The sequence below is a fragment of the Chaetodon auriga genome, chromosome 19 (genome assembly GCF_051107435.1).
Source record: "Chaetodon auriga isolate fChaAug3 chromosome 19, fChaAug3.hap1, whole genome shotgun sequence".
In the NCBI taxonomy this organism is placed as follows: domain Eukaryota; kingdom Metazoa; phylum Chordata; class Actinopteri; order Chaetodontiformes; family Chaetodontidae; genus Chaetodon; species Chaetodon auriga.
The window spans coordinates 4,022,664-4,043,529 of record NC_135092.1 but is presented as its reverse complement, the minus strand read 5'-3'; the positions used below and the strand labels follow the sequence as shown (position 1 = coordinate 4,043,529).

The 20,866-nt window shown below is 41.0% G+C and overlaps 1 protein-coding gene across 1 annotated transcript; it reads left to right on the top strand.

Moving 5' to 3' along the window:
• Positions 1-174: 174 nt before the first annotated feature.
• Positions 175-18,358, top strand: ccni (cyclin I). Its single transcript, XM_076758009.1, has 10 exons — positions 175-500; positions 2,229-2,388; positions 9,463-9,597; positions 12,974-13,048; positions 13,167-13,307; positions 13,798-13,926; positions 14,099-14,200; positions 15,314-15,470; positions 15,842-16,062; positions 16,295-18,358. Exons 2-10 carry the CDS (start codon positions 2,275-2,277, stop codon positions 16,520-16,522), a joined length of 1,302 nt encoding a protein of 433 aa, XP_076614124.1. The 5' UTR covers positions 175-500; positions 2,229-2,274; the 3' UTR covers positions 16,523-18,358.
• Positions 18,359-20,866: the final 2,508 nt, after the last annotated feature.

Here is a 20,866-nt window from a genome sequence, read left to right as displayed (position 1 = left end):
AGCTGAGGAAACAAGGGAACTCAACAACTGCTGTTTTTACCTGTTTAAGTCTCATGTGTAATGATACAGTCCATACAAATGAACCCATACATTGTCCCATCCATTGACAACATAATACTGTCAGCTGAGCATATAATATCAGATAAATGTTCGGTGTGAAGTGCTGGACTGGAGTCCCTGGCTCTCGGGCGGGCGGAGTGTCCTCCGTCCCGCTGTCCCTCTGTCCAGTTTCTGTTTGTGGTCCTGCTTGGAGGGGCGGAGCTTGTGTCCACTCTCTTCCCCCTGTCCCCTCCGCGGAAGTAGACGTCGCAGTCTATATTCCGTTCTTTTATTTTTCTATATTTTTTACAACAACCCCTTTTCCCCAGCACTTAGCACCATGGACGCCAAGATGGACGACTAAACTCAAGAACGGGTCCCCGCTTTCACCCCGTTATTAATCCTTGAATTGAGTGGACCGGATGAAATCCAACTGTGGTTTTCTCCGCTTCGCAGGGGAGGTAAGGCTTAGGGCTACGACTATTTGCTGGATCTTGGTCAGCCATTTAAATGTCCCTAGCCTGGTTCATAGTTAGCGCAGTTGTCCCCATAAACAGGGAGTATAAAACCCTATTATTTGACACGGTCGGCGGGTAGTGACCAACGTTTTCAACCGTAGTTATGTTAGACTTGCACCAGTTTGTGCGCGGCGTCATTTTAGCTAGCGAGTTGCTAGCGACGCCAGGCTGACAAATATTCTCCGTTCCAAGGATTAGTCGTATTCAGGGCTATAATGGAAGAAAACCCTTTGTAATGCACCTGCTTCTGTACGGGAGGCCCCGGGGTTCCCAAAACAATGGGACCTCCTTGAGGTGATTTAAGGTATTTTCAACGACATATGAAGTAGTTGGATTTCACTCTTGAGACCGTTACTGTTTTGAGTACAGTAAGCTGCACTCAACGCTATCAAATGTCAGAGGCTATGTTAGGTAGCTGGCTATTATGTAACGATGCTAAGTAAGGTTAGCACAAGCACAAAGGTTGATCTCAAAGAAATGGTTATGGTTACCGTGGTGTGCTCGAACAATGTGGGAGCTGTTAACTGAACTGATGTAATCTGCAGCATCTTCAGTGTCCTGAGTAAACAAACATGACCGCAAACTTTTCTCTGACAGTGACCCCTGTCTGCTTTGCATGTCCAGTTAGTTCCATTATTAAGACGATATGAAAGCAACAACAGTCATTCTCCAAACACAAAATTCGGTTTATTATATTTATGCTTTGCCTTAGTTATTGGGGATATTGATATTTGATATTGATATTTCCTATATCCGAGTATGTGTAATTTTATGTCCTAGTATTTTTATGTACCACATTTTCTATCTATTGAGACATGTTAAAAGCTAAAACGGGAATGTCTGACTTTGTTTTTTCCAAACTAAATACCCAGAACATTGAATGTATGTCCTTTGCCCCCTCGGTCACCAAACTATACAGTAAGCACAAACTGTGTAGTTTCAGTAAGCTGACAATGTGGGAACCACCCACGCAGATGCCATCCATTCACCTTCTCTGTGTCTTATAAAGACACCATGGTTGGAACCAAAAATCTCATATTTGGGCTCAGACCAAAGTACAGATTTCCACTGGTCTAATGTCTATTCCTTGTGTTTCTTGGCCCAACCACTTCTTCTTCTTCTTCTTAGTCTCTGTCAGCAGTGGTTTCTTTGCTGCCATTCGACTACGAAGGCCTAATTTACAGTCTCCTTCAAAAAGTTGACGTTAATACTTGTCTGCTGACATTATCTCGGCACAACACAATTGATCTTCTCAAAAGCATTAAAAAGCATAGAAATTCATAATTAACTTTTGACAAGGCACATCTGTTAATTGAAAAGCATTCCAGGTGACTACCCAATGAAGCTGGACGAGGGAATGCCAACGGTGTGCAAAGCGTGGTTATTTTGAGGAATCTAAAATATAAAATGTTTTGCTTTGTTTACTCTTGTTTACTACACAATTCCACGTGCGGTCGTAGTTTTGATGTCTCCAGTATTAATCAATAATGTAGAAAATGATAAAAAATAATGAGAAGGTGTGTCCAAATTTTTTGACTGGTACTGTATGTACATCTGTCCTTCAATTTTCTTGACTGACTGTGTATCCAATAGACCAGGTCACCAGTTTTTGATGTATTACACACGTGAATGGTAGTATGAAATATTACAATGTGCTGTGTCCATGTGCAGGTAGCTGTATCCAGTGGGGAGGTAGGCTCAACCAGGGGAGGAAAGAATGAAGTTCTTCGAACCCTGGGGACGCCAGAGGCTGTCTTTTCTTCTGGAAAAGGCCGCCTCTAGGGAAGCCAAGATGTGGAGGATCTACGTGCCAAAGAAGCCCTCCTCACAGGTGAGGATTTACGTCCGGTTATTTCCGTTCATTAACTAACATATTACTCTGACAAAATACATCTCAGCATTGAGAAGGAATTTTCAGGAGCTGCAGTTTGAGTCACTGATTCTGCCTTTTGCACATTTCTATACTGTCTAACTCAGGCAGCAGTCTGACGTTTTTCCAAAGGTATTATCTTTAACACTCAATAACAGACTTCCTTTAGTAGGTTGGCTCATGTTGTCCCCAATATGATGTCACAGCCAGATGTTTCCTATAGCTCCCACAGAGTCTGATATCAGAAAAGGTTTCAGTGATCAAAAATGGCAGACTTTAAAATTTTCTAGAAAACCAGAGAGCCAGAGAGATAAAGATCCCTGTTTTCTTGTGATTCTAACAGTTATGTATTGATCTCGATGTGCCAAGCTTGTTTTCCTTGTATTCATCGTGATGTAATTTTTTCACAATCACAGAAAGCATAGATTTCATCATTCTTCAAAACGGTGCAAGAATTCCACAGGGCTGCTGCTGTTGGTTATTTCATAATTTTAATTATTGTTAGTTTATTGTTAGTTAAACCATGTTTCATTTTGTTGATTAGCTGATAAATGATTTTCTCATTACATTTGCTTGCTGCTCCAAATTTGAGCTTGACACATTTAAAATAGTTTTACTTTATATGTTGAGTCTTTGTACCTTTGCTGAAAATGATGGACTGAACAATAAGAATTTCTGAAAGAAGTTGAAATTATTAATTGATTTGACAGATCAGTAAGTCGCTGATAGGAGGTTTTACAAACTATTGCAAACTGGCTCAGAGTGTTGTTGATAGCTGTACAGCCTCCACCACTCATTTGGAATGTATATCACCATTTTGAATGGAGATTTGGAGGCAAAATCAAAGTCAAATTAATGTCATTGTGTACCTGGAATAATTAAATGCTGTTGTTGTTTTGCTAGCAAGCATGGTCGTTAGAGTTTGGCTAGCCACGAGTTCTGATCATTTCAGGGCCACCTTTGCTGAAAATATTTGTTTATGTGATTAACTCCTGATAATAATCTAAAGCCCCCTTGAAATGGCACTCACACCTCAACACTGCACTCCAGCCATAAATGCGCAGCAGATTTTAACTTCCGTTTTTCAATGTAGAAAACTTTAGAGATAATTTTTTTCACAAAACAACTCTCCACTCCGTTCAGAAACCTTCAACCCGTTGTTCTGATAATAGAGTTAGAACATGTGGGCTAAACCTTTGTGGTCCCAGGGAACCGCAAGGCTGACAGGTGGTGTTCATTTCATATCTGACCTGTTTTTAGTTTGTGTCTGTTATCTCTTGAATATATGACACAACACTCTGTGCCCATGATACAGGACAGGCAGACAGGGAGGAAAAGACATCAGCTGTTATTTTCCCAACCAAATTGCCCTTCTCTCTTCCAGTCCAGTCTTCTCATGTAATCCAGCTATGTAACTATCCATTTATGAAATGAAGTCGCACACTGAATGATCCTCCTTACCCCAGGAATATTCCAGAACATGAATTGGTTTATAAGAGCCATTTAACTTTCAAATGTTAATAGAAAACAAGACTTTGAGATTTTCTTATCGCTGAATTTGTCGTATCTTTTTCATTATAATTCATTTTCTAAACTAATTTCAGTTTAGCTTTAGTTTTTTGTTCAATTAAATAATAATGTGGCACTTAGTTTTAAATAACCTTAATTAAAGATATTATTCAGTATTACTTATCAAACCCAAATGATTGAGAGTTATTAAGTGCATATTGAACTATTAATTGTAGTTATTTTTTCTTTTAATGTATAATATATTCATCAATTGAAGGAGCAGTATGGTCCTTCATTGAACCCATTGGCTTCATCACCAGGTTAATTTCTTCCTCTCTATCAGGTCATGACCCAGGTCAGCCCTGTCACTGTAGCTGTATCATGAGGTTTTGTTTCCCCAGTTATAAACTGTATTTAACAGAATGGCTATCATCCTGTGACATAACAGGTTTTCTTTTTGCCTCCTGGGGTAGGTGTTCTTCATCCTGGTTTCATTGTTTCACCCACACCACCCTCTTCCCCAAACAAATAAGCAATAGAGTCTGCCGTCTGCTGAATGCTGATACTGGTGTCCAGATACACCTGAGAGGCACTGAAGTTTGTGTTTAAACAGCAATTAGTTCAAAGGCCAGAGTGCAGGATTCCGTGTTGTCTGTAGCAGTGAGGTTGCTGATCGTAACTAACTGAATACCCCTCGCTCCACCCCCTTTGGGTCAGTCAGTCTTGAGCAGAACTGGGTCTTTTCAAGAGTCAGTGTTGAAAAAAGCTGCTCAGAGCAGTAGTCCATCCCAAAAAGAGATGCAAACTTCATTGCATCTGCAAATCCTCCAATCGTACCTACAGTTTCTAACATTCGAGCAGATGGAGGATTTTGGAACTGGCTCTGAGTTTGACGTTTCTTTGCAGCTCAGTGACTTTATGTTGTAGGTTGTCTGGAACATCAGCTGATTCCACTGAACATATTAGTGTAGCAAATATGTTTAGTTCCTTTTGTTTATTTGTCATGTCCTGAAACCTCGCAGCAAATGCCTGAAGGAGTTTCCACACTCAGCAGAATATTCAGATGTCGCAGCAGCTTTTGTTCCTGCAGAGTAGGAACATAAAGTGTTTCCTCTTTCCACTTGCCACAACTTTAATTTTGCATCAAATGCTTTCACATGTGAAAGCAGAGAGCTGAGAAGCTGCTGGAGCTTGAGGTTCAGCTCTGAGAGGTTCCTGGCAATGTCCACCATGAAGGCCAAACCACACAGACACTTACTATCACTGAGTTCCACGACAGGTTTTGCTTCATCTCTGTGAATTATTCCAGAGAAACTTACACAAATGTTTTTTTAAGCATCCCACATCTACTTTTCTTGTCTTGACAGTTGGTATGATGCATTAATGTTACATCAACATAAACACAACATGTATGTTGCATTCAGGGACCACCTGGAATAATGTGTTAGACTATTTCATGTTATTGGTTATGTTAGAAAACAGTATTGGTACAGTATGAGACACACTTTGTATGAGACAGTATGAGACACACTTTGTGAAAGTTTGTCATCACAACACTGATGCATGACCATAACCATGACCAAAAGTGTGTTAAATCATGATGATGGTGCTTTTCATTCTTCACCTACATTCTTTAACAACTCAGATATCCCTTCCTTTTTTCCTGTTGTTGTTTAACACTATGAAACATCCTTTTGCACTCATACAATCTATAACCCAACAACTCCTGTTGGTGAGCTATAGAAAATGGAGTGTATTAATTGCAATATGCAAAATATAACAAGTATTTAGAAGAAATGCCAGAAACAAATCTGCAAGCTTAGAAAATACATTGTCCTGAGAAACTGGTCATTCGCTTCACTCTACAATATCCACGCTAACACTGTGTTGTGAAGTATTGTTGCAAATAAGAGTATTTTACAGGAGGAGTTTAGGGAGGTAAAGCACACTCCTCTCCCTCCTCTGCTTCTGTTTGTGACACTGTTGCACCTACCTGCACTTTGTTTGCGTATTCACATTTTGATATAAACGTGCACTATTCACATTAAGTGGAATTAGAAGTGGGCTAATCTCTGACTGTTAATCCCGATCTGCTGCTGCAGTCATTGCAGCATGTTCACGTCTCTGCTCGATAAATCTGGCCAATGCAACACATTTGACCTCCTGTTGTTCTGTTGTTGTCTGCTTTTGGATCCCATAGTACAGCTAGGTTAACTAACCAGGGAAACCTCTATTCTCCATCCAAGCATTACATTATTTATTTTTCAGTGTTTGTTAATTCATGTGGTCTTGATATATAAAGCAATGACACAACAAACATTTTCTTTAGTATGACCTTAAGTTAAATGAAACTACTAAAGGGCTTGTCTCTGGCAAATGTGCATCTCACATCCTCACATTCAAACATATCTTGGAGGAACAAAACAGGAATAACCTAAACAAAAGGCCAAGACCTTAACCATCGTAAAGTGGCTCAGAAAACATTGTCGATGTGGGACAATAAAGCCTAATGAGACACTGGATGTTATATTGAGCTATATAGATAAACCCTGGACCTGCCTATTTATACATTTGTGCTGATAATGAAGAGGCCAGTAAAAGCCTGTAAATGATGGCACTGAGGCAGTAATGACAGGCACTGGTGCCTTTGGCCAAGTTAGCAGCATGTAAACTGGTGAGGTCAAGGAGGCAGTTGGTGTCCAGTGTTGCTGGATAAAATGCACTTAGAGTCAGAAAGCCAAACTGACATTCACTCATTATTTTTCTTCTTTCCTCCCAGCTTTAGTACCTGCTTACATGTAGAGGAGACTTGCTGTACTGTCGGACTCCAGAATATGGTTGTTTGCCTTCTGAAAGGCCTGATAGATTAGAGTAATTCTGACAAATACAGCTAAATCCAGAGTAACTGTATTAACCTATTGGATTTTTTGGTTGCTGCATGAGGGCTTTTCACCTGGGGACTCCCTCAGCAGAGACAGACCTAGCTCTTGCAAACCATCAGCTGACTCAGGAGGCAGGATATTTCCTGGGCTTTACCCAGCTGGAGAACTGCTGAGCTCAAGTGTTGTCAATGTTAGGCGGTGAAACACTTTGAGGAACATCTGAACCTGACCAACAACATCCACTGTGAAGGAAGCAGAAAGCAGTAGAAAATGGATGTCACTGACAGATTTAGTCTTTTTGTCTCACAATGGAAACATGCTAGAAGTAGGCCAGTTGTTTTTAGTTTGGACAGCTAAGAGCTGAGAGGCTGAACAGTGTCAAGTTGCAGATTTGTTGGTTAACAGGATCAGTTGCCCTCTGACCCTTGACCCCTGCTGCTAGTCTAATGTTACACATTCCACTGAGTGTGCCAGTGATTTCAGCTGTGAGACAACTCAGGCAAAAATAAATAAATAAATAAAAATGTTTAAAAAAAAAAAAAAAAAAAAAAAAAAAAAAAAAATCTGAAGTTTTGGCATCTTCTTGAGGAAGTTTCTGTTACGACATATACAATTCACAAATATGCTGAATTTTGTAATTCGTATATTTTTAGATGTTTTTACAAGAACAAAACAAAGCAAAGATTAAAGTAAGTATATTACCTTCAGTCTTGGTTGAACATGGTCAGAAAATTGACGCCATCATGACCGAACAAATACTGGTTTTATCAACAGTTTTAAGTTTTCTGCCTCAGCATAAACTCTGACATGTAACCAGCTATCAGAGGGAAGCTCTGTAGTTTTGTAAGCTATAGTTGGTTGGTAGAAGGGTGAAAGCATTTTTTTCTGGAGAGACATTCTGCTGTTGAGTTTTTTTTCATGCCATGTGGTCGAGCAAGCGCCACAGGTGAACTTCCCACTCATATCAGTTCTATTGGGAGTGAGAGCTCCAATCATTGATTGATGAATTGATTGACAGAAAATTAATGGACAACTATTTTGGTAATCAACCAATTAAGTCAATTCATAAGCAAAAATGCAAACATTTGATGGTTCCAGTGATGTTTACACACAAATGATTAATGAATAGATTAAGAAATTAAATGACAGGTTAATTGGTAAGAGGAGAAATAGTTAGTTGTAGCCCTACTATCTGCATGACTAGATACCACCAAGGGTAGGCAGGAAGATAAGTTTTTGTGACATAGGTCAACAGACCATTTCAAAGTAGCCCTGGCTGCAGTGTTTTCTCTCCACATGGGGGGCAACAGCTATGAGCAATGAAAGTGTACTGACACCAACATTAGGAGCCACCACCAAACCTCATGTAGTTAATGTGTAGTTTTTGGTTTCTAAAGGTGCTTTTAAAAGCTGTCCTTTAGAATAATTACAACACACATTCCTCCTATCTCCCAACTTTTCAAATTTTTATTATTATTGTTACTCTTATTAAGGCAAAATATATAAATTAACGAAGCTGAATTGTATCTGTGACCCAGGTCAGATATCACACATTGACTCCTACGGATCAATATTAGATACAGGTTTTTTTCCTGGTCCTGGCCGCAGTTTTAAAAACCCAGCCCAACACGCTGAGTATGCAGACTTAAAGGTTGTCCATAAGTGAATTGTCATACATTTACTAACCCTAACCCATTCATTTGATAGAAACATGTGAAAAAGAAATATCAGGTGGTGAATTACTTCAGTTGTCAGATGGCTAACGAATACAATGCCTGGAATGTTTTTGGATTAGGTTTGGTCTGGTTGTCAAGCTGGTTTAGGAAGATCCTGTTTGTCCTTTTGCCGGAAGTGTATCAGTTACAAAGGCCTCCCTTAGGTCCTCACTTAATATCTGAAACTAGGTGATTCAGTTGGGTAAAGGCCTGTCTAGTGCTGTTTGGCCCTGCAGTGGAAAACAGGCCAAGTTTTGCCCTGAAATAGCATTGCTGTCTTAAAGAGAGACGCTTTTCAGGACTCAGGGCCTTTTTTTCCCTCATAAACATAAAGTTTTGCTGTGGAATTGGCTGTTTGATCATCATGTATCAATGGAAATGACAGAAGGTAGTGGTAGACTGATTTTTACATTAATTTAAAGCAACCTTTTTTTAAAAGCTACTTATACTTATTTTGGTCTTTGGATGACATGTAATGGATGCCATTCCACAGGCACATACATGTAGTTTCTCTTACCTATTTCAAAAGGTAGCATATTTCCTTATTACCTATTTCTAAGCTAGAGACAAAATATCTTCAAAACATTTTGTCTCCATCATGAGAAAAGGTTCTGCCTCATAATTCTGTGTCCTCAACATAATAAATAACTCTCGCCACAACTGTCAAAACTGTTTTCTTGTTTTAGCAGAATGTTTAACATGCTTTCTGGTTCACAAAACATCTGCTCAGGGTTTCCCTTAATGAGCACTATAATCATGTCTGTCCATCAATGTAAGAAAGTGGGTAAATAAGTATGAAGATGTGTTGTTGTCCACTTGAGGAAACATGGACAAGAACAAATGATTTCAGTGGTAGTACAAATATCCCTAAGGCTTAGTGAGATGAGGCCGTTGAGGTTGTTAACCTGGTTGTTTGTTGTCTGTTGTAGGATACAGACATCTCCCCGGCCCAGCGGGATGAGGCCGTGCGCTGGTTGACGGAGCTCCACAGCAAACTGCAGCTGTACCCAGAGACCCTGGTGTTAGCTGTTAGTATCCTGGACCGCTTCCTTGCTCCCATCAAGGTAAAAAAAAAAAACCAAAAAAAAAACCATATATATATATATATATATATATATATACACACACACACACACACACACACACACACACACACACACACCACTGCTACTTTAATACAAAGGTTGCAGTGAGTGTTTGCAGAACTACCAAATGGAACTGCTTTTATTGATGATTAACAGAACAAAAATATTAACTCCATCTCTGTTTTTAACTCTAAACGAAATGCCTCAGACGTTCGTTTGTCTTGGGTTTGGTTAAATATTATTGGTGGGAGGTTCTTTATAGCTTTGTCTTTGATTTCCGCTGTTGTCGTCTATGATGACAAGGCTTTTCTTACAGCTGCCTTACAGCTGATGGCAGGGCTGGAAATTATGTGGATGGCTGAATTTGTGAAGTGGCAGGTGAATTTGATACATCTACCAGCCATGGTGGTAAACAAAGGGGGCATTAAACAAGCAATTGAATCATTATATCAATTATCAGGCACATAGTCAGAGTGGCCATTGGGAGAACTGGGAGAATTCCCAGTGGACTGTTCACTCTAAGGGCTCGGATGACAACAAATCACCTTTATCACCATTGTGAGTCAATCATTTGAGCTTTGTGAGCCTGAAAGCACCAGGGGAGAGCAGCCCATAGAGCACCAGTGATACCAGTGATACCAGTTCAACTGTTGGTCAAGGTTTTGCAGTTGAAGCAGTAAGACAGATGACAACAGGGTTAAGATAAGCAAGGTTTGAGTTTGGCTGGCTGCATATTTAGCTGAATCATGCATCCTTTGTTGGAAGTAAGCATGGTCAGCTTTTCATAAAGTTGATGCACTAGTCAATGCCACTTCTTGTGATCGGACCAATCACAGCCCTGATGGGGCAGGACGTTTAAAATGTGCTACAACAAAGTGCAGAAATCTTGAACTCATTGTTATGCATGAATGTTTATTTCGAGTGGCAATGACAAAGTGGTGCCTGGTAAAAAAAATATGAGGTGCTGGTAGAATTTAGAGCCGCTGGAGAGAAAAGTTGATGTTCAACGCTGGCTGACAGTCTCCATTAAGACAGGAACAGGTCAGTTCTGAATGTCCTTTCAGGTCAGGACAGCATCCCACACCACAGACAGGAAGTTGGTGTTTTTATCTGAAGAATAAAATGTTCTTGGATTATCAGGAGCTGGACTTGGTGTTTTTCTGATAAGAAACACAATGTGTGTGCGTGCGTGTGTGATAGACTTTCACACCTCATTCTTTTTGTGAGCTCAACTTCCTCATCAGCTGCTTCTGTTGGATTAGAGAGCAGACTGCTGACTCATGTTCTCTGCTTTTTTTCCTTCTGTCCAGCCCAAAAACGCTGATTCATGTTTTGCGTAGCCTGAAACGAATGGTGTTGTAGGCAGTAACCAGTGCTCTTCAAGTAGATATTGATCGGTGCAGCTTTGATACAAACACAAACGGCTTTGCTACAAAGGTGGAAGAATTTATTAGACTCACTTTTAAGATTTAAATTGAGTCATCTTACAGCAGCTTTTTTGTTTTTGTTTATGAGACAGCTAGTATTTCTATTTTGTAAAACATAGCTCAACTTCTGTAATTGTCTCATATTAGTACCAGAGAGTGAGAGAGACATTGTGATTAAAAAAACAGGAAATACATGGATGGGACACCTGCTCAGGTAAAAGTCACAGCATGTAACTTGATGAAACCTGAGCTCTGAATATGGAGACTTGTCCAAATCAATAAGTTTGGGTTTCCACATAATGAGTCTCATTATCTTCTATTAAAACTATACGACAAACACTACATCCCGCCTCAGGCTTCATGTGAACATTACATGCTGGCCAAGGCTACAATTGAGTGCTCCCTCATCCGCACCTCCTTATCGTTTCTGTTCTCACACAGCATATATGTACAGTGAACAGTGGCCGATTTACTGATCAAAATTCTGACTCACTTCTCCGCATCCTCGCTGGCAAGAGCTGTGGCTGGAGGCATTATGTTTTCGAGTTGTCCATCCATCTGTCTGTCCCATTCTCATGAACGTGACATCTCAGGAACATCTTCATCTAATTTCTTCAAATTTGGCACTAACGTTCACTTGGACTCAAAGATGGTCCTTATTCAACGGCATAACTAAAGGACAGAAGGGGAGATTGTGACCATATGTCACATTTGTTCAGATTGAATTGAATTGATGACACTAATCTTGGGCGTCCAGCTTCAGACTGTGCTGATTATAGAGATCCTCTGTGCTGCTGGGATGAAGATGTGAGTGAAACATCCACATTTTACAGTTTGAAGCTTCTTTGCAGCATTGTAGTCCATCATGAGCTCATTGGTTCTGCTGATATTGATCTTCAGGTGATTGTTGTTGCACCATGTGATGAAGCTCTCTATCAGTCCTCTGTCCTCCTCTGGAAAAACAGTCTCTAAGTGAAGACAGCATGTTTCTCACTGGAAATGATTCACTGGAATCATACATGAATACTGAGAACTTCCATTTCACCAAAAAAGACATTTAATACCTTTTATGAAATTCCTTCAAAGTCTTCATTACATACGTATTCTGAGTCTGGACAGACATGGGTGTCAACTGCAACTTGGCTAGTTGGTGGAGGCATTATGACCACAAGGCGGTCATTCTAGAAGAAACAGTCAGTTGGATTGATTTCAGTCAGAGGTGCACTTTTCCAGTCAGTATAATGACACCTTTTTGCAGGCAGACTTCAGCCATGGGATAGTGGGGCTAACATTAGCTCCACAAGTTGAGGAAAAACTGTTTCTGTCTGACCTTTTTAATAAGAATCCTTTGAACAGGGTCCAACATATGCATGATGCCAGAAGCAAAAGCACGGGTGTTGCCAATAACAATTATAGTTGATTTCCTTTAAGGCCTTCACCACTTGTATACAGATATTTTTTAAAAACAGATGTTTTTCACCTCTACATAAAAAATGTAAATTGTCCACATGACCTTCCTTTTCCAGAATATCTTGGTACACACAGGAATAAAACAATGATTCCAAATGCTCAAACAAGCAAGCCGAGCCATTAGATGGCCATAAAGTCTACATCAGCGATCAGATACCTGAAGAGCATTTTGAGCATACGCAGTGAGCTTATTTTCCTTTGGTGTAGTAACTTAAGATACAAACTATAGTAGCCAATTCTATATTTATCTGTAGTTATTTAACACCTGTCTGGCACATGGCCTAGCAGTGCTAACCAAATGTGAACTAACCAGTTGACCACCATTGTTGTTGCTTCAGATCCATGCTATTACACAAAGCAATAATGGACATGCAGGAATTGAGTGGTCTGCCTTTTCATCTGTCAGAGATGAGGTCTGCACAAAACACTTACTGATTGATGGGGTTGTTTGTCTTCAGGCCCGTCCAAAGTACCTACGCTGCATCGCCATCGCCTGCTTCTTCCTGGCTGCTAAGACCTGTGAGGAGGATGAGGTGAACACAAACAGCACAATACACATTCAGTATGTGTATACACACGCACATAATCAAACAAATGGTAACGTGTGTGTGTGTGTGTGTGTGTGTGTGTGTGTGTGTGTGTCCGTCCCAGTGTGTGCCCTCTCTGAAGGAGCTGGCTGCCTCCAGCAGCTGTGGCTGTTCTCCATCAGAGATCCTGAGAATGGAGAGAATCATCCTGGACAAACTGAACTGGGATTTGCACACCGCCACAGCACTGGACTTCCTGCACATTGTACGTTTGTCACAGTGACACACACCCTCACTGTGTCTGACATGATTTGAGCTACATTTTAGGCCTTCAGAGTTAAAAGTGTGTTAGATGGCTTGTTCGTTTAACACTTACTGAACATTTCCTGCATCATGAGGTTTGTCTTCACTAAATTATTGGTCTCTGGTAATGTGTATGTGATCATTCCAGTCTGATGGCCTGTTTGTGTCTGTAGATTTCTATTCAGTGCAGCTAGTGACACCTGGTGGCAAAAGACATTACTGACTGTCTTCCCACAGGTCATCATAATGTTTTTTTTCTTTGCTTCATCTCCTTCAATTTATTTTAAAAATTGTCTCAATAATGTAACAAACCATGTTTTACCTTTTAAATGTACTTAATTTACTTAAAATGTAATTCTTTACCAGCCAGCTAAGCGTTAGAAAAAGAAGACTGATGATGATGATGATGATGATGATGATGATGATTTTCTCCTCCTCTCCCTCTCCCATAGTTCCATGCGATGGTGTTGTCGTGTCGTTCTGGGTTTTTGGACTCCATGTTGGGGGTGAACCGCTCTCAGCACCTCGCCCTGCTAACACGTCGACTCTATCACTGTCTGGCCGACCACACGCTCATACAGGTACACACACACACACACACACATACAATCTGCACTGCACAGAATATGTAACAGTGGTCAGATTAAAACATATTGTGGATTTGAAAACAACACTGAGGTCAGTCAACCCTCTGAGGTTTTCATGCACTTGGACGTGTCACCTGTCTGAACTTTGTCTCTCGTGTTTCTGTAGCTCAGAGGATCCATGCTGGCCTTGGCCCTCATCACGCTGGAGCTGGAGACCTGCTGTCCTGACTGGCTGGCTCTTACCATTGACCTGCTGAGGAAGGCACAGGTACCTGTTAGTGGCAACATGTGGCCAATCGGAAACTCTGAATGCTCAGTGTGGATCATGTGACCAAAGCAGACAAACAGAAGTGTTGATGGAGAAGCAGCAGAAAGCTCACTTTGTGCTTCTTTGAAAAACCAGAGCAAAGGGGAAACTCCTGTTAATTATATCTTAAAATGGATCAACGCCTGTCATATGAGGACATTTCAGTTTAAACTTACTGCTTGAATGTGGTGAAGAAGGATGTTGAGAGAAACAGAACAAAAAAGGACTTAGAAAAATTACAATATCTCGTCTGTGTCTTGCAGACTTTGAAAGCTGCTGGTTTTTGTATGAGAGGCTCCAGAGGAGAACGTAGACATACAGGCAGAAAACAACGGGGGAGGGGAGTCCAGTAGAAATCCTGAAATATGAGGCAAAGGGATTTGGAGAAGTTGTAGGTGAGCAAGAGCAGAGGAAGTAAGGTGACTGTTTATATTAGAGAGCAAAAACACAGAAACTTCCGGAGTTTCTTTTTTGGTGAGACATCAGTGTGGTTGATTCTCTCTGCAGCTGCTGCTCATCCCTCTCTGTTTGCCCTCACAGTCAGTCATTGGTGATTATACATTTGTCCTCAAGCTCATTGTCCCTGACTTTGTCTTTGAGCAAGGCAGTGAGTGTGTTGACCCTCAGGGTGGCGCTGGTGTGAAGCAGTTCCTGTGTTTTAACCATACTCAGCAGAAGGGAACTTTACTAGTCACACAACAGTCCTGACAGTAAACAGTTCAATGTCAGACTCATTCAGACACAGAATTCTGGGATACTTTTGATTTGTAGAAGCCAGATATGAGTGATTCAATTCTTTGTTTGTGTTGCCTTCGTTTTAGAGTAAGAGAATGGCCAGGAACATTTTAGCAGCATAACATCGTGTTAGCATTGCTAAGCTGTGTTTGAAGGACAGGGTCCTGGTTAAGGCTTAAAGAATAGTTAAGCCATCAGTGTGTTGTTTGATCATCCAGCATTTCATACTGTGGTTGTAATGAACACGGCAGCCTTGAGACAATATATGTCTTTCTGATTTGCTGTGTTCCTCTCCTCGTCCTGCGTTTCTCTCCCTCACCCTCCTTCCCTCTCTCTCAGATCGACAGCTCTGAGTTGATTCGGAGTCGAGAGCTGGTGGCTCGTAGTCTGTCCACACTGAGAGCTTCCCTGCCTCCAAACACTGTCTACATCTACCAACCCCTGCAGAGCCAAACCACCGTGCAGCAGGACCCCACTGCCCCCTCCCGCACACTGGGTATGTTTAAAGGTGATATCTTTGTAGGTGTTGTTGAGTACTACTGCATGTGTGAATAACTTGATATGAAGCCTTTTGTGGCTCCAAAGGGGTGTGGAGTTAGAAAGAAGTAACCTTACCACACCTCTATAGCCCACTCCTCATCTCTGCCACACCACACCAACACACCAGAATCTCTGACTGGTCGTCATTGGGGGTAATGTAGTGGCAAGGTTTTGACAAGGAAGAAGAGTGTGTGGAATTAAAAAAGATTTAATCTCTGGTTCTGCTGCATTGATGTTTTTGTTTGTTATTTGTACGCTGACCTTTACTTGAGAACTTTCAGTCCATCCACAAGTATTTAAGTATTCCTGTAACTTTTGTCTTTCCAGGGATCATCACCTCCACCTCTGAGTCTTCCAGGGACCACACCCAGCCACAGACCCCTGATGGTAGGGAGGAGGGGAGCCAACAGCCCTGGAGCTCCGTCTCCACATCCTCCTCCACCACCAACAGCAACATCCCAGCTCTACTCTCTCCACCCAAACACCTCCACCATCTTAACCACCTGCAGAAGGTCACGCTGCGCTGCAAGGCCTCTGCCAAGCGCAAGGTAACACTATCTCTCTTAACAAAATCCTAAATCAGCTTCATGTAGGGACTTGGAAAAAATGATAAGTCAGTCGATTAGTCGATCATCAGTCATTTTTCTCTGTTTTCTGATGTTCTGTAGACCTAACAATTGACTGATTAGTCATGAACGTATTGGGGAGACTTACTGATAATGAAAATAGTTGTCAGTTGCAGGTCTAGCCCTGACTCACCATATACATCTGTGTGTTCAGGTGGAGGAGATGGAGGTGGACGACTTCTATGATGCCATCAAACGGCTCTACAATGAAGACGTCACCAATGCCACCACTGCTGTCCAGGAGGGGGCAACACCTGCGATGGGGGCGATAACAGGAGGAGGAGGAGGAGGAGGAGGTCTGGGTGTCTGCAGTGTCCTGTTATCCAGACAGGAAGGCAGCTCTTCCCCCTGCCCGCCTCTGCAGCCAGTCAGTGCCTCCTAGAGACCAAACAGGAACCTGTTTACCAAAACCAGCTTCACACTGAAATCATCTTCCTGCTCCACTTTCAAAATAAACTCCTCCAATCAAAGAATTTAAACTATGACTTCTGGCAACAGTGATGGGCAACTCCCTCAGCAATAGGCAACAAGATTGAAGAAAGACAAAGGTTGTGTTCAGTGTTTCCATTTGCATGAAAAAGCAATATAAAGGCAGCTCCTCGGGAAATGTTGCCCATCAGAGTTACCAGAGAGAATTCTCCATTGCATCACTGCTTTCAATGAAGCAAACAGTAGAAGAAGAAAATAGTGAAGTAATAATGGAAACAAAGCAATGGTACTGATGGTTTCAGTGATCAAGTTGGTTTTGGTTTCAGTGCAAACGACCCCAGTGTGACCCCGAGCTGTTCAGCTGCCCTGAGGTCAGTTCCCATCATCCCCTGCAGCTGGAAAACAGAGCCCAAAAAAATTTAAACATTCAAAAAATAAAAAAGCTGCTGCTGCTACTATCTTATTGATTACTATTTGTTGAACACAAATACAGTATTACAAAAGGTTGAAAAAAAAATTATAAATAGAAAAAGTTACCTTCAAAAATAAAAAAAAAGAGAATTGACTTATCTACCCCAGTGTCTCACTCTCTGTCCTGTCGTGGAGGAGTCATCGTTTGTCAGCTTATATTTGTTGTTCACATCTTAAACTCTTTTCTTTCATTTCATATATTTATGTTTTTATTCTGTCTTCCCTTTCCTTCCTCACTCTGCATGTGTTCATCTCTATATATATCTTCTTCATGGAGTCTAAATCAAACTTATGAATGTTTCTGCGTAGATGATGATCTGTATTGCTCGCCCAGATAGATAAAGTTGAGTTTTTTTTAGTGAAGTGTAATTTGATCGTTAATAAGATGCTAATATAAACATCCCTCCTATGAATCCCTCCGTTTTTCCCTTCCCTCTCAGCTTGTTGTGGCGGCTTGAGTGAATTAAGTTTCTCAGGTTGTTTTATTAACCCACCGACCAAAAAAACGTCTGCTTGAAGCTGCTGCTTAGATCTGACCCGTGCAGGCGTCTTGGCTGCCAGAATGTTGCTTTGTTTTGTTTGTTTTTGGAGCCCAGCTTTTCCTGAGACAATAGACAAATTACTAGTTACCACAGCAGCTTTCAAGGGGTGGAGTTAACCACAGTCTGGCTCTCCTGAGAGTTTATTCTTTATATGAACCCTGACCTTCGTCTTCCAGGGGTTAGAAAACTGCTGTACTGAGGGACTTAAAGTACCTGTCCAGTCAGGGCCCTATTCTTTAAACCTGGTTTAAGTAATCCAAGCTAACGTGATGTTATCTGGCTAAAATGATCCTACTAATCCTCATCTAGTTAACTGTGTTCATGCAACATACAGAGAGACATTGATTATTTCCCAATAACTTACACGTTCCTCTAAAACCTTAAAAAGTCTTGGACATGGGGCTTTGTTGCTATGACAGCGACTCCAGGCATCGCAGTCAACCCAAGTTCGACATCCTCGTACAAAGAACGGGGCCCTGTAATAAAACAACCTTGAGTTATTTAAAGCATTTTAATAGTAAGCTAAGAGACAGAAATGTGGTTTTTGAGTTGGTGTCTGAGCTTCAGAAGCAGACAAGATAGCGACAATCTTCACTTTGATGTTTAAAAAAAAAAAAATCTAAAACAACATGCTCTGTTCTTATCTCTTGAAGTTCTGTTTAATATATTTTTATTCCTGCAAAAAGCTCTGTTGCTCCTGCTGTTGGAGGTGCTGGTGGCTGCTCCAGGTCCCTGAACGCACTGTGGCACCAATGAATAAAGAATATGAAAACTGAGCAAGCCCTTTGTCTTTTCATTTTATCACACAAAAACATTCACGCGTTACATGTAGGTGTATGGCTGAGTTTTATCCAACAGAGCAGGGAGGTGGGCAGAGGTGAAAGGTCACAGCGTGCAAGTCAGCAGATGAAACGCAACACATGAAGGAAATCAGGTGTGAGGACAGCAACCGAGAGGATGTTGATGTATTTCTATTTAAGGGCATTCTGCTTTTTATATTAATTGCAATTAAAAAAAGCGAAGAAAAGATGAGAGGAAACAAGGAACAGACAAGAAACAGGAGAAAAAGAAAGTAAGATGTATGTTGGGGGCGTAACGCTACATACCAACAATTTACACAATGAAGATTCCACCAGAGCTAAAACAAGAGTGAGTGTTGGACTTCCGTTCATCATCAGGACACAGATGCTGATGGGAAAATGTTTGCTAACATGTTAGCTAGCACAACTTGCCAAGTCTATAACATTACAATGTCAGATGTTCAAGCTTGGGTTGAAAGGATCAGTCCTTGCAAATTACAAGACAGTAGTTTTGGATGGACAGATAGCACCCTCTAGTGGTATCAAGCCAAGCACATTGTTTTGTTTGTATTTTCAGAGATAGGCGTCTCAGATTTCTGCCCCTGTAGAGGTTAATGGAATGTAGTGTGGAGCTCACAGCGCTGAAATTTGCATTTAAAAAGTCAACATCAGCACTTCCTTTCAGAAGCAGTATCCTCATTAATCTAGACCTCACAACGTTTTAATAAATAACTTTTTCCATCAATTTAGAAATCTCTAACATTCAGTACAACACTCAGGCAACAACTCTAAGAGTCAGCCTGTCCAATGCATTCACTTCATTCAATTAAGTCCCTTCAGTTCCTCAAACTATGTTCCTCTCAGTTTCTCTTATTCTTCCTCATTTTTGTCCCCTAACTGCTTCAACACTGTTCAATGTAGAAGCTGCATTCAAAGCTGAAAATGTTCAGCTCATTGAGCACATGATCACAGTACCTTTTAGAATTTGGATCTTTCATACAATCTGGAAAATTTCATGTTTTTAAGGATTTTTACCCCATTTAAAAAGTTCTCTTCAACTTCCTCTTACTCTCACTATTTTTATTTTTCATACATACATATATATATATATATATATATATATATATATAAACAGTTTAACTCAGCAAACAGACTCAAACATGTTGCACAATGAGCCTCATGCCAGTCGTGCCTCCTGTCATTTATCATTTGTTTGCTGCTTTGTTCACATTCTCTCTTAAAACATCTTTCATTATGTAGTAGCTGAGGATGGAGAGGGATTGCCTTGGTCCTGTGGTGTGTGTGTGTGTGTGTATGTGTGTGTGTGTGTATTGCAGGTCCTTGGCTGGGTGTAGCTGAGGAGCCATCATGTTCCTGGAAGCTGTTTGAATCCACCTGCTCAGACACCAGTGTGCTGATCTCCCAACATGCACCAAGCCTGGGACATCTTGTGTTGTTCTGTGCCTCAGTCAGCCACTGCACTGCACTGCACTGCACTAACACTAACTTCAACACCTCACTGCATTTATCGATCAGTTTCTTCAATAAATGCCAGTTCCTTATTTCCAATATTGGCATGGTTTCCCTTCCTTGTTGTGGCCATACTTACTATGCTTGTCTTGTGATTATTTCTTTTGAAAATATAGTATTCACAATACAACATTGTCAAAGCTAAAATTACCTAACATTTCATTCCATTAAAGCTTTTTAGATGAGATGAGAAAGAGAGTATTATGTAACTCTATACACACCGCCGGTCTAACCGGCTGCTTCAGAATATGCACACTGGCCCCTGCTGAACTTGTTCAAACAAAAACTCTATACTCTCTCTCTCTCTCTCTCTCTCTCTCTTTCTCTCTCTCTCTCTCTCTCTCTCTCTCTCACACACACACACACACACACACACACACACACACACACACCTACACACTACCCTAAAAATCCTCAAACAACTCTTTGAGGAAGTCATGGCAAGACAAAATCTCAATCTCAAAGTCTAAAACTACTGAATTACAAGGTTGTGCAAACGCAAACGCAAACACACACACACACACACACACACACATACACACATACACACACACACACACACACACACACACACACACACACACACACACACACACACACACAGAGTCATGAGCAAACATGTCCTCCAGCCTGCAGTGCTCCTCCACACAGATTGAACATGTTGTTACCAGTTCCAAAACCACAGTTAACAACACAGTGATATAACAGCTGGGTGGAACGACTGAACACAACTGTTAAATGATCTAATGAGACAATATGATGCCACAGAGGTGGAGTTCGCATGTGTTTGTTCAGCATTACTGTGCACACAGTGGAGAAGGCAGCCTTACCCAGCCCCCAGGTTTCTGTGTGTCAGCCTGTGGATGAATAAACACCATTTTATTTTTGGAATATGCAACATGAATCAAGACAACTGCACTTTGTTGTAGAGGCTTAACTCCATGATCCTTCAGC